Source organism: Mus caroli, chromosome 1 (genome assembly GCF_900094665.2).
Source record: "Mus caroli chromosome 1, CAROLI_EIJ_v1.1, whole genome shotgun sequence".
Taxonomy (NCBI): domain Eukaryota; kingdom Metazoa; phylum Chordata; class Mammalia; order Rodentia; family Muridae; genus Mus; species Mus caroli.
The window spans coordinates 82359159-82372680 of record NC_034570.1 but is presented as its reverse complement, the minus strand read 5'-3'; the positions used below and the strand labels follow the sequence as shown (position 1 = coordinate 82372680).

Here is a 13522-nt window from a genome sequence, read left to right as displayed (position 1 = left end):
AAAAAAAAAAAAAAAAAAAGAAGAAATGAGAGAACCTTCCTTAGCAAGGTGGGGGGAAAGGTGTCCTCCAGCATCCACACACACCCTATGGGTCTGAACACACACAGACACACACTAGCATACACACATACAGACACACTGACATACGCATGTGCGCGTGCACACACTGACACACAGACACATTGGCATAGACACACACACACACTGACATAGACACATACAAACATACTGATATACACGCACGCTTACACACACTCAAACACACTGACAAAGAGACACACTGACATAGACACACACACACACAATGACACAGACACACAAAGACACATGACACACATACACATAGACACACAAACAGACACACACATGGACGGGGCTGTGACTCAGTAGTAGAACACTTGGCTCACATGTGTAAGGCCCAGGATTTGATTCCTAGAATAATAATAATAGTTTTTTAAAGGAGGAGGAAGCAAGCTTGCCTCAGTATCTCCTTTCCTCAAGATTTAAACACTGAGTTGAGTTTTTGGCCCGGAGTGCTTTCCAGAGTTCCGTCCTGGGAAAGGGGTTCAGAGCCCACTGCTGGGGCACTGAGGTTGAGTTCTCCTTGGAGAGAGGCCTTGCTGAGGATGAACTGGAGTTCTGGAGAGTACAGACTGATCAGTGTGTGTGTGCATGCTGGCTGAAGACAGTTGGGATGCCAGGGTCTATGGATGCTACTCTCCTTCACTCCCAACAGACTAGCAGCCCACCAACCACACCCAGCCCTCCGTGTAGTCCTGAGGGACCTGCCTATCCACCCAGTGGTATAAACAGGGCCGGGAGGGATTATTTCTATTGCTTCATCCTGTCTGTCCATCTAGCTGGAATACAGACCCTGGAGAGAAGCATTCTAGATACTAGGAGGTTACAGGACCAAAGGTTTGGTGGGGACCAGGCCCAGAGCACACTGACCTGTCCAGGCAGTCATTTGTGTAGAAGAGTGGAAGAGTGACCTTGTTTATTCATGCCGCTTTGTAAATCTCTCACCTAAGAGATACCCAGCATGTTTTGGTGCACCCCCTGCCCCCCGAAAGCCTCTTTAAACCATCACACTCTGGTGGCTGTGATGGTCCACGCGGTATCCTGTGTACTGTAAGCAATTGTGCCATGGGAAAGGGACCACAGACAGGATCCTCACAGAAGCATCCATTGGTCTTACCCCGAACCCTGTGCTGAGTGCTGGGCATGGGTGTCCGGGGTGGGAGTGTCTGTATGGGTGTGTCCGGGGTGGGAGTGTCTGGGGTGGGTGCTCTTGCCTTTTCTGAACTGGGAGTGATGCTTTCCCAGCAGTCCATGGCATTGCTGTCACTCTTGTGGGGAAGGTGGGTGGGGCAATACTGAGCTTCCCCTCCCCCCACAGAGCTTTGGGAAAGGCCAAACTCACCCTTAGGGCCTTTCTGTTCCTGTGATTGAGATATGGGGGAGCCGCCTGCCCAGCTTCTGAGGTTCTACTTCCTGGGTCTCTGGCTGCAGGCTGAGGGACTAGCGCCTTCAAATAAGGGTGGCCTGTGTCTAGGACAAGTCTCCCTTGGGCAGTCACTGAAGCCCCTCTTCTCTGATTTACCTCTTCTGGGAGCAGGAAGCCAATTAATTGTGACAAATGGGTAGCAAGAAGACACTTCACAGAAGCACTGTATACATATTTTCTTTTCTTTATTAGAAAGAGGTCTCTACATTATAGCCACCTCTCTCCGTTACTTTACACGCTTCTCTTTTTCCTTTTCCCCTTAGAATACTGTACAGCTGACCCAAGGCAGGAAAATACAAACCAGCATATTTAAACCCGAACAAGGTCGTATGAACGAACAAGCAAAGCGAAATGTCTGTGGGTGGTTTAATTACAGGACAAACAGCATAAATAAAGCATCAGTCATCGGGAAACGTAAAGTCATGGAATGAGGTAATATCAAAATGCCCGATTGGCGACCCACCTCTGGAGAAGCTCTCACTGGGCTTCTGCCTTCTATGTGTGGCCAGGCAGGCGAGATGGCCTTCCTCGCCCCTACCCAGAAATGTGCCAGCGGTGCCCTGCCTTGTCTGGGGTTTCATTTTTTTTTTTTTTTCAAAGAAGGTCCTGTGGCAAGAAGAAGACTCAAGGTGGAACTGGGGGAAGGAAAGAAGAGGGTCCACCCTTAGGCTGTTTTAACGGGCCAGTCACCTTCTGTGCCTTCCTGGGACTCAACACTCTTTCAGTCCTCAGGGCTCAGGGCTGGAGCACCAGTTCTCATCTTAGAAAGTGGTACATTTTAGAAAAAAAAAAAAAAAACACAAAAACTACCCCCTGGGCCCCCCTGAACCCCACCACGAGGGGAGGGAAAGGGATGGTTTTACATACAAGAGAAGGATGATTTTCAACAGGAGGTGCAGGCATCTTTTCCCTCTGATCACAAGGATGTTTTGAAGGTATCTTTTGCCTGTCTGTCACACAATAGCCAGGTCTCTCTACTTGACTACCCTGGTAAGGAAACTGCAGGACTTGGTTGGTGGGTGAACAATGTGCGTGCGTGCATGCAAGAACAGGAACTAGAAGCTACACGTGGGCTGGACCCCCAACTCACAGCACCCTTGGTCCCTTCCCTACCCATCTGGGTGAGCCTGGGGGGCCGAGCATCTTCTGAGCACATCAGCTGTGGACAAAGGGCTGTTTACAAATTCTGTTTTGGTGCATGCCCTCAGTGAGTCCACCTGAGCCACGCAGGAGGCTATGCTTTTCTTCCTGCAAGCATTTGAGAGCCATCTCTAATACCCACACTAACATGTGGGCTAGTGTGGACCCAGGCCTGAACCCAGACACTGCTATACAATGTGATCCTACAGCAGCTGTTCCCAGCAACAGTGTATTAAGGGGCTCTCCTCAGGACCTAATCCCATCCCCCACCCACTCACACCTCTTGGTTCCTTCATTTTACCCGCAACAAGACAAAGGCCATGTCATTCCCTGCACAGAATTCCAGATCAGTCCTCCCTTTGGTGGGAGAGTCTATCCTATGGCTTGATTCCTGACCCCTGGGGGCTCCCCAAAAGATGCCACATGCCCAGCAAAATAAAGACAAGCCCTGAGCTGACCCCCCCCCCTCTCTCTCTCTCTCTCCCTGAGGCCACTTGCTTGGACCCTAGAGTGGCTGCCAGTGCTGGGTATCCACACCCACCTGAGGCTCACTATGGAAGAGGAAGGCCTCAGTTAAGATGCTCTGACCAGACAGGAGCAAACTCAAACTAAATACTGTTCTTCTATAGGAAACTTGGCCTCTTGAGACGAGGGGCGGGAGGTCAGCTTCTCCCTGGACCCTCAGTGTGCACTGCCTTGGGCAGGGAGCCACCAGGCTTATGGCACTTAAGCAGGCCTGACCCAGATCTGCTAAAACCTAAGGACACAGAGCCTTGTTGGCTGTCTAGAATTATCCATAATGAAACCTTCTCTCACTGCAACTCTGACCCAGGGTCCAAAGAGCAGCAGGCCCAGAAACTAAATGGGGTCTCAGCAGCTGAAAGAGCCCTGTCAGGGCAGGACTTCTGAGCAGGAGGAGACGGTGTCTCTTCAAACACTGAGGCCCCAGATGGTATCTTTCCCCATGAAGTGAGAGATGAGCCCCGACTCCAGGCTGGACTCTCTAATCAACTGTCCCTGCTTCTTGCTTCCAGGGGTGGGATTAAAAGCCCATGGTCTATGGTCGACTGCGGGGTGGCACCAGAAGAGTAGCCTGGCCTCTCCCCTTCCCTTTCTCACCTCTCAAGAAGGAATGCAACATTCACCTCAGCTGCTTAAAGAGAAGGGCCTAAAACAGGCCAGATACAAAGAGTTGGGTCATGTGGTTCTCTTAGACCGGATATGACTTGGTCCTGTTATGAACCAGGCACACATCTTGGTGTGCTGCTAGCCAGGGCCTGGCAGGAGTAGGACCACTTAGAATCTAAGAGACAATGGAAAGAGAAGGTGGCACACTGGGCACCAATGGCCCTGGTAGCTTTCTGGTGAGTGACAAGGCAGAAATGGCCTCCAGCTGTGCCCTTCACAACAGAAGCAGTGGGGGATAAATTCTGTTGTTATTTTTATTTTTTTTTAAGCAGAGATGTTCATCCATGTCACATTTCCTCCAATTCCTTCCTGCTTTTTAATTTGTTTGCTTCAAAGTCATAAATACAATCCTGGGGGGGATTTCTAGCAAAGCCTTGGGGACCTTGTAGGATGTGAAGGATGGAGACAGACGAGCAGAGGAGAGCCCACCAAAAGACAAGGACTGGCTTCTCAGAGAGGTCAGCCTCTCGGGAGTTTGGAGGCCCTGATGACACACCTCCCAGCTGTGCTGTTGTGGGGTGTCTCCCGGAGGGACAGAGATGGAGCATCTCAGGCATGAAACAGTGTCAATGCAGGGAGGAGGGGCAGAAACCTTGGCAACCAAGAGCACAAATCAGGCTCATGGCCAGTTAAGTCTCCGGCTCACCAAGTTTAGACACAAACTCACTGTGGGTCTTGACAGAGAAAGGAGGATGTTACAGAGTGCCCTGGGGTTCACTCTCCGGCTAAGCTCCTCGGGATAGAGGCAGTAAAGCCCAAGACCTGAGGTGTTATGATGCTCAAAGTTAAAGGGAAGAGGGCACTGACAGAGCATGTATGCTCCTTGAGTGAGCAAGCGTGCTCACCCCAGCAGCCTCATGGTAGGAACCACAGGGAGGAGGAGGCTTGATGAGCCAACAGCATAGGTACGAGGTTGCAGGAAAGGAGGCTCGTCTTAGGCTTGAGTGACACTTGGGGACAGTAGGAGAGCAGTGCTTAGCTCTTTGTAAAACCAGACGGACCATTAGAGTGGTTTCTCAGAATGGGGCTGCTCTCCCTCCTGACACTGTTCACGGCCTGGGGGAGGGTATCAGAAGCTTAGCAGAGGTAGCCCCAGGTGAGCCTGGCATGTGCCTGGTTCTATCAGTGACTCCCCAGGACAAATGACAGATAAGTCACAGGCCCCTTTGCCGCTGGTCCCAGTTGGGAACTTCTCAACGAGAAAGGAGATTCACCTCTAACAGGAAGGCTTGGGCCTGGTGAGAGTGTGGGCTCAGCTCTAACAGTGTGTCTGGAGTGAGAACGCATGTGTTCCCCCCACTTAACCAGCTTCTCTGACTTTTCCCACTTCCTTTCTTGATTTGAGCAAGTCAACCGGGTGACTATCTCATTCTGATGTGCTCTTTAAAAAGCGCATTGCATTAGGGGAAGTGTTTGCTACTGGGACTGCCATCCATAACCCTGTCCCTGTTTCTCCCAGCCTTGGTGTCATCATGAAAATGGGAACAGGAAGGCTGTTGTTGAGGGAAGGACCTGGTGTGAAATACAAGTACAGTTGAGCCAAGTCTCTCCTTTATCTGCACAGAAAACCCTGGAGGCTCCGCTACCACCCTTGTATCTATTGCCACAACTCAGGCTTATGAAAAGTGGGCTACTCTTGGACAGTTCAGCATGGCAAAAACTGGCAGGGGAGGGGGCCGTGTGTTCCGAGGAAGAACTGATGGTGTCAGGGAGGGAGGAAGGGAGGGAACCAGAGCGAGCAACTGCGCATTCAGGCAGCGGAGGATGATGTGAAACAAGGAATCATTCGGGAAAATATCATATTATAAACACACAGTAATATGTACACACTCATATACACCCCGAAGAGAGGCCTCACAAAGGACTCCGCTTCCTTTCTGAAGTAGGCTCCCCTACGACAGAAGCATTCCTAGTGGGGATTAGCTACACTGAAATAATTTAAGAATCTCATTTATACTCTATCTGTGTTCTCTATAGAAGTCTATGGTAAAGGCTACGTGGAGGCGTATGCGGATCGCGGGGTCGGATGCTATAGCATTCTTCAAAAATAGGCAATGACAGCTTGTTTTCTCTATTCACATTTAAAGTAACAACACAGTGATGGAGAGCAGGAAGAGAAACCAAACGCAGGGCTTATGGAACTGAGCTCAGGGGCCTCAGACCCGCGGCTTGCGCATCTGTGACATTTCTGGATCCCGGTCAGTTCCGGCTGTGCCCAGACCGGAGAGCCCCACAAGACACGCACCACATATAAAGGCTGTGTGAAGCTTCACTTTCCTTCCCATCTACTTTACATTTGTTTTTTGTTTTCTTTTTTTAAAAAGTTAAAGAGGAGGAAAAACTCTTACAAAATATAAAGTTCAAATATATAAGCATAGGGAGCGTCTCCACAGGCTGCCGTGGTGGCTCTGCCCAGCGTCCTGTCTTCCAGTGTGATGGACTTCTCCCTGCCACACTGTCACGGGGGCGGGGGGCTCTCTGGCAAGGCTGTCCCAATTTATTTTTTTAAGAACTAAATAGTGTCACGGTTTGGTGTTCCTGTCTGATCACCGTGCTGAAGGTGTCCGGTATCTGATGAGCCCTGTGACCTATGGTGGCAAATCGGATGTTAGAGCCAGACGGGCCGTGCCGGGCGGAGTCTACAGACTCTCAGGAGCCGGCTGGGCCAGAGCCGCTAGCAGCTGCTCACAGGGTACCTTCGTGGGTCTGGTGTTTTGAGAAATCACCCCTTCTTGCCACAGCCCCTCGGTCTGACTAGGAAGATGGTCTTGGCTCTAAAACTGGGCTCTGGGATGAGGGCTCATACCCTCCTTCCCCTCCCTGCTTCCTGTCCTGACTTTAATAAGCAAATTGTGCCACCGACTTATTCTGATACGCACCTTTTAAAAAGCTGTTTATCACATTAATGGAAGTGTTCACTGCTGGGAGTACTTCCCACGGACAATGATCTGTAACCCTCTGAGCTCAACCAGTTGCATGTTATTAGTTCCCATCCAGCTCAATTTATAAATTAACACGGGTGCCATTTGTCTGTGCAAAAATCAATGCATATTTATGAACTTCTTTTATTCAAATAGATTTTCACACATCTTATCTACGACAGAAACCTGGGTAATCCAGACCTTGTGGACTGAGGCCTGACACATCAGTTGTGGCCAAAGTACAGAAAAATCTCTTAGGAAAAAAAAAAGTCTTTTATGTATTTAGTTTTGGAACATATTTGAAAGCTGTTTTCAGCCGAATTCATGATTTCGTTTAGAATTTCCAAGTGACTCTTTATTTACTTATTTATTTATTTTCCATTTTGTTTTTGCACCAAGTAAGGGGACTGAAGTCAAATAATACCCGGCAACTGATTTCCTCTCTTTGGACTGAAAAATTAAACAGATACTAAATTATGACAGTGAATTTAGAAAGGAGGGCTCCAAGGGCTGGAGAGACATGTCTAGGATAATATGATGCTGCTAGGCGCACTGCAATCATATCGTGGCAATCACCGGAGCGTGCCGTGTAACTACCTCCTCGGCTAATATGCCTTCTTCCCGGTGATGACTAATCACGTTCTATTAAACAGCGGTAATGCTGGAGGAACTCGACTATACAAGTGTAATGAAGCTGGTATTCTCCCTGGACAGATTAGCTACAACTGATTTGACACCTACCATCATAGGGGCTTCAGACCTGACAAACTGTGCTTGCTTCTGATTTATGCCGTCAAGCTCCCCCGAGAAGACGTGAAATCCAAGCCTCCTTTTGGTCGAGGTGAAATGTACTGATGTGCTTAACTGCCAGCTAGGGGACGCTGCCCCTTCTCCTTGCTACCCCTCCCCCTGCCCCGTCTCCAGGCCACTGGAACAGGGGTCCCCCGTTGTTGTGTGCTATCCTCAAAGCCGGGAGGTGGTCGGTCCTCCTATGTTGCTTCTGGAGGGTGGGGAAAGAGTTCCGTCCTGTGGCCTGCAGCCTCCTCTTCTCCCCTTGAGGATGTCCAGGTCGGGAGATTTCAAGTGCGGTGAGTGAGTGGCAGGTAGGTGGAAGGCTTCCACCAGGAAGAGGGAGGGAACTGAGGGACTCACGTGGTGGTTGCAACTTCCGGAGCAGGTGGGCGTGGGATCCCAGGTGCAGCGTTGGCTGAGCTCAGATGACACTGGGCGCCCTCCCGCTACTGTTGTTCCTGCTGTTGTTCTTCCTGGACAGGTTAGGGGTAGCCATGAGCACAAAGCGCTCGTCGGGGCAGCCATACTGTAGAAGCACATCAATACACTCCTGGCTGGAGGCCTGCCGGGCATAGGCCAGTGCTGTGTTCCCGTGGGCGTCTCGGGCCATGACGTCCACTCCGTACTGTAGAGGCAACAGAGCACTCATTAGTGTCCCTGGGGATCTGAGGGGACGCAAGGATACCACACAACCTTAAATCTACACACGGACTGAGCTGGGGTAGACACCTGGCGTCCAAGGAGCCAAAAACCAATGTTCACATGTTGTTTAGAACAGGCTCTGTACCTGTTAGGAAAGGAAACTCCGCCGCCTCCCCCCACCCCCCCACCAGCATCACAAACAGGTCAAAGAGGACTCCAAGTTGGCTTTCTAATCATACATCTACGGAGAAGGACAGAAAGATGGCTCGGAGGGCAAAGGCTCTTGTCAAGACTGAAATCTGAGTTTGATCCACAGAACCTACATTGCTGAAAGACAAAATGAACTTCATGAGCGCGCATACATGCACCCAGATGCATTAGTTTTTAGCCGCATTGTATCTCCGTCACCAGAGTTGAAACAGAGGGTATTAGTGGCTGATATCTCTGAGGTGTTTTTAGGTAACTGCCTGGGAACGTTACATTTTGTGTTATGGAAATAAAAATTCAAAGGTTTGGCAGAGGGACTTCTAGAACCCTTTCAAGTTATTTATGCCCCTTCCCCCAGAAGATGACGATGAAGACCAGGTAGGTCCCTTCCCCCCAAAATGCTTGATCTGAGAGACTGTTAGAGAGACACTTGAGAACCTCTAGCAAATGAGTGTCAGTTTCATTTCTGTTCTGTACCCAGCCTCTCCCCACCCCCTGTTCTATACCCTCAGGCAGGCAGCTAAGTCTAGACGGAAAGTTCAAATCCTGCTAGGGTCAGTTTTTAGGCACGGCCTTCTCCCCAGTTGCTGTCCCAGGGAGAACTCCATGCATGGCAGAGAGGAGAGCGGGGTCAGACCCCACAGAGGCTCCGCCCCTGTTGGGCATGTGGTGGGCACTGCAGCCACTTACCCAGATCAGCAGCTGAGCCAGGACCACATTGCCCTTGCGACAGGCCAGGTGCAGCGCTGTGCGACCGTCTCCTTCCCCACAGGTCTCATTCACCTCATCCCGGGACCCATGTGCCAGAAGTAGGATGACAGTCCGCAGGTCTTCCTCGGCAGTGGCACGTAGCAGTTGCTGGCCCAGGGAGAACTCTGTGCATGGCAGTGGGGCCAGGAAGAGTTTCTGCTCATACTTGGCCCGGATCCACCTTTCCTTTTCTTCCCTGTGAAAAGTCACCACATAGGCATCCGTTAGAATTGCGGCTGGAACCTCTGTTCTGGCAGCTGCCGTGGTTAGGAAGCCCAGGAAGGGAGCAGAGTCAGTCTCCCCTTCCAATACAGCCCCCTTGGGGGTGCTTGATTCGTGGTTCCAGAATTGGTACTCTTCTGCCTGCAGGATCTACTCCCAGTTTCAGAGCCAGAACCCCTGACCTGTGAGCACAGCCCTCTGCACCATGCATGGCCTGGGGGCCTGCATCAGTGCAATACAAACGTGGCGGAAGGAAGGGATCCCACAGCAAGATGTGCTTATATTGACCAAAAAGTAAGGTCCCAGGTGAGCTGCTCCTGTGCTCTAGGGCTGGCAAGTGACCAGGACTAGGGGTAGGGCAGCAGAGGCCTCATCTGAGGTATGGTGTCCCTTTTGCTCTTAGTTCACTGGCATTCTGGGATGGAAGCGTGGGCGAGGGTATCCCATCACTTCCAGCTGGAGAAACACTGAAGATTCACACATATCTTTGGGGACTTGTGAAAGGCTTAAAGGGAGGGTACAGAATGTTGATCTCTGAGAATAAGTGTTCCAGGGCCCAGCTTCAAGGGGAAAAAGTGGGCAGCCTCTGAGGTTAGAGCAAAGCTAGGGACAAGAGGGCAGGGTGAAGCTGTTAGGCTGATGGACATAGTGTCTTGTCTCCAGGTCCCAGCACGGCCTGGAGACTAGGAGCATCAGAGGCCTGGCCCCTCCCCCAGGGTCTAGCGATCTTTTGGGAAGTACTGCAGATGAGGAAGGGGTGGAAGAGGAGGGAGAACACACCCTAGGGCGCTGTGTTTATAGAGAGATCAAGAAGGTAGGCTTGCTGGGCACAGTGAAGTGGACCTTTAATCAGAGCACTCAGGAGGCAGAGACAAGTGAATCTCTATGAGTTCAAGGCCAGCCTGGTTAACATATCCAAGTTCCAAGTCAGCCACAGGTACATAGTGAGCGGGTCCGTCAGCTGACTTTAGGTTCTGGGATAGATGTGGGTGCAGAGTTCTCAAAAACCAAACCAAAACGAGAAAGGATGAGGCATTGAACTCCAGGTCTCCCGATTCTATTCCTCTTTAGGATAAGGGATGAGATAGGTAGGTAGGTTGGTGTGTGTGTGCATGTGTGTGTGTGTGCGTGCGTGTGTGATTTCATGAGTAACCCTCAGAGTTTTCCCAGCAGCCTGTGATGTGTTCCCGAGGCCTGAGCGCTGCTATTTCATGAGGGTGATGGGGAGAGCAAGCAAATCCCACACATATGGACAGACTGTAATTATCTCAGACTTCAGTAAGACCCCGACTCAGTGACTTCTGAAACCCAGAGCCTCTTGGAACAATAATGAGAGTGCAAGCTACTGGCTGCAGGGAGGAATCCGGGCGTCCCCAACCCTCCAGAAAGAAAACTCATTCCATTCCTGCTTCCAAGGCCCAGAAGAAAGGCCTCGTTTACACCTCTGCACAGTGTTTACACTGCGCCTGGTGACCTAGTGTCAGGTTAGTCCTAATCTGTTTTTAAATACTTAGGCAAACAGACTCTTCCAGGAGTAAATCTGGATTAGTTTTGCTTCACTTCCTGGTACATGTGAGTGACCCCCAAGTGACCCCTGACTCTTCATTCAGAGACTTCCAGGACAAACACTTGGCTGCAGCTGAGATGAACTGGCTCCTAGATCTCTGCAGAGAAGCCCCTCCTGGGCATCCTTACCTAGGCTGAAAGGTGGTGGTGGGGCAGCTAGGGAATGCAAGACCCAAACCGCTGTGGTTCACGCTCTGCTTTAAAAGCTTGTTTATAACACGTCAAGCATTTGTTGAGGTAGTTCATAAATCAGGAAGGAGAAAGAGCAAGCCGTGAGTTAAATGAGAAGGGCTAATGGTGTAGGAGACGTCCAGACCTCCGGTTTCCAATCTGCTAACTCTCATTTTTGGGTAGGCATTAAAATCACACTGTCTTATTCTGCTCCAGTTGATTTTAAAAGTCATTGCCAGATCACCCAGGGGTAACGGGAGAACTTAACATCAGAGCTCGGGTCTTAACTGCGATGATTAAAATTTCATTTTAATATTCAAATACCCAGCCAAAGACTGAGCACAGATTCCTGCCTCCGCCAAGGACAATCTCTAGACCTGCCGGCAGTGTGGCTTTAGTTTCAGATGGAAACAGAACCCTGCAGTGCCAACTGCTGAGTGGGCTCCTTGGCTTTTGAGCTCACCAGAAGTCTAAGAGGCCACAGGCTTCAGGCTTGCACCAGACCTGACTGTTATTTATTTATTTATTTGTAGTTGAAATCCATTTAGGAGAGAAAGAGTCAGGCCCAGGGCAATGGAAGGTTTATGGGAGTTCAGCTGCTCCCATCAACTCCCATGTACTCCCTGTTGTTCACAATCTGTCTTCTGTGGCCACTGCCCACACTAACAAGTGCACCCCAACACGTGGCTCGGTGAGCTTTGTCCAATGGCTGTTGGGAAGGCAAAGGGACCCACTGATGCTGTGAGGCTGTGCTCTCTCTCCTTTGAGAGAGAAAGAGAGAGGTCTCGAGGTCTCAGCACTCACTCTTCTCACCCTCTTCTACTTGGAAACTTGTTTTGCCATCTGTAAAATGGGCTCATTTGAGTCAGGGCTGTGGAGATCTAAGATCTCTCGTGTGGTCTATACACTGGCCACAGTGGCCCTTCTATAAGCGGCAAACTGTAGAGAATCTATCTCTACTGTCCCTGTTTCAGTCATGGCCAGGCACACAGCACTCACCAGTGTGGTGTCTGTGGTGGGCAGGCGGGGATGGAGGTTTCTAAAGAAGATGGGGAGTAGCAGAGCTCATCACACTGAGCATGGAGAAGTGGGTTGCTCTAGGCCACGGGCCTACTGAGTCCCTTAAGGGTGTGGCGACCCTGGACTTCAGGGCAAGGGTCTTGGCTAGGTTAATGATCCCATGGCTGTCAGTGTGTCTGGGGTTAGGTATGGGACGTATGTATGCAAGAGCCTGAGAGGCCCAAGGGTCCTCATTGTCATGGGCCAAACTGGTTGACCCCAAGTTCACATTTTGAAGCTTTAGCCACCAGTGTGGCTTTGTCTGGTCTTTAGGGAACAGATTAGATTAAATGGGGTCCTTGTGGTGGATCTCCACTCCACTATGGCTGAGGTCCATATAGTCATCAGCCACCCTTCTCCCTCTATGCACAGCACAAGGGCCATGTGACCCAGGCAGAGGCTTCCCCAGACGAGAACCCAGCCATTACACCTTGATCTTGTACCAGGCACTTCCGTTCCTGAAGCTTGCACAATATTTTGCTATGGCGGTTTCCCCATCCGTCCCCTCAGCTCTCACCAGTGTGAGGGGACGCTCTGACCACAGTCTCTCTTCTGTTCTGTCAACATCACTACCCTAGGAGACCACAGTACCAGAGCACCATGGACTCCAATTGTTACTCTCAGGGACTTGGCCATGTGCTTCACTGTCCCCAAGGAAGGCCAGTTCAAGAGCAGCAGAGCTGGCAGTAGATCACCTCGCCCCATTCCAATGCCCTGGAGGACCACTGCTCACAGCCTCTGTTAGCTAATGAGCTAAAAAATGACTTATTGGCTCGGCTGCCATCAGCAGGGAGGAGGGGCTGGCCCCTCATCAGGTCTTGGTGCTGACACACCTTTAAATAAATCAACTGCAGGGAGGAGGGAAGGAGGGAGGGAGGGAGGGAGGGAGGGGGTGATAACCTGTCAGAAGACAGATACCAACCCCATCCCTAAAAACACAAAGAGATGTGTTCAGGAGATACCCTCTCCTCCCTGAAATGGAGCCCTTTGGGAGCGGCCCCCTGCCTCCCTCTGGATCTGACTATAATTGCCTGGTATGTAAACCACAGGCTAGCGGTGGAGTTAGAGAATGGGTGGGACAGGAGTGCAGAGCTAGAAGTGTCTATTGGTCTCAGCCAATGGTGCTCTGATAGTATAGCTTGGTGGGTGGACAAAGCTACTCCTGACCTTAGGGAGGGGTGACCTGGGTACGCCCCCAGGTGCCACCACAGATGCAGTTGCCTATGTCTTGGCTGGTTTTATACCAACTTGACACAAGCTGGAGATCTTTTTTTTTTTTTTGGTTTTTCGAGACAGGGTTTCTCTGTGTAGCCCTGGCTGTCCTGGCACTCACTTTGTAGACCAGGCTGGCCTCGAA

At 50.7% G+C, this 13522-nt stretch overlaps 1 protein-coding gene across 7 annotated transcripts in view; it reads right to left on the bottom strand.

The window, feature by feature from the left end:
* Nucleotides 1-1675: 1675 nt before the first annotated feature.
* The window catches only part of Agap1 (ArfGAP with GTPase domain, ankyrin repeat and PH domain 1), a 435940-nt gene continuing 424093 nt past the window's right edge, over nucleotides 1676-13522 (bottom strand). For all 7 annotated transcript variants that reach the window (XM_021160509.2, XM_021160592.2, XM_029480713.1 and 4 more), the window contains 2 exons: nucleotides 9088-9343; nucleotides 1676-8173 (listed from right to left, as the gene is read on the bottom strand). In XM_021160509.2, the coding sequence (XP_021016168.1) occupies nucleotides 7970-8173; nucleotides 9088-9343 (460 nt within the window). In that variant the 3' untranslated portion in view covers nucleotides 1676-7969. The remainder of the gene's footprint in view (nucleotides 8174-9087; nucleotides 9344-13522) is intronic.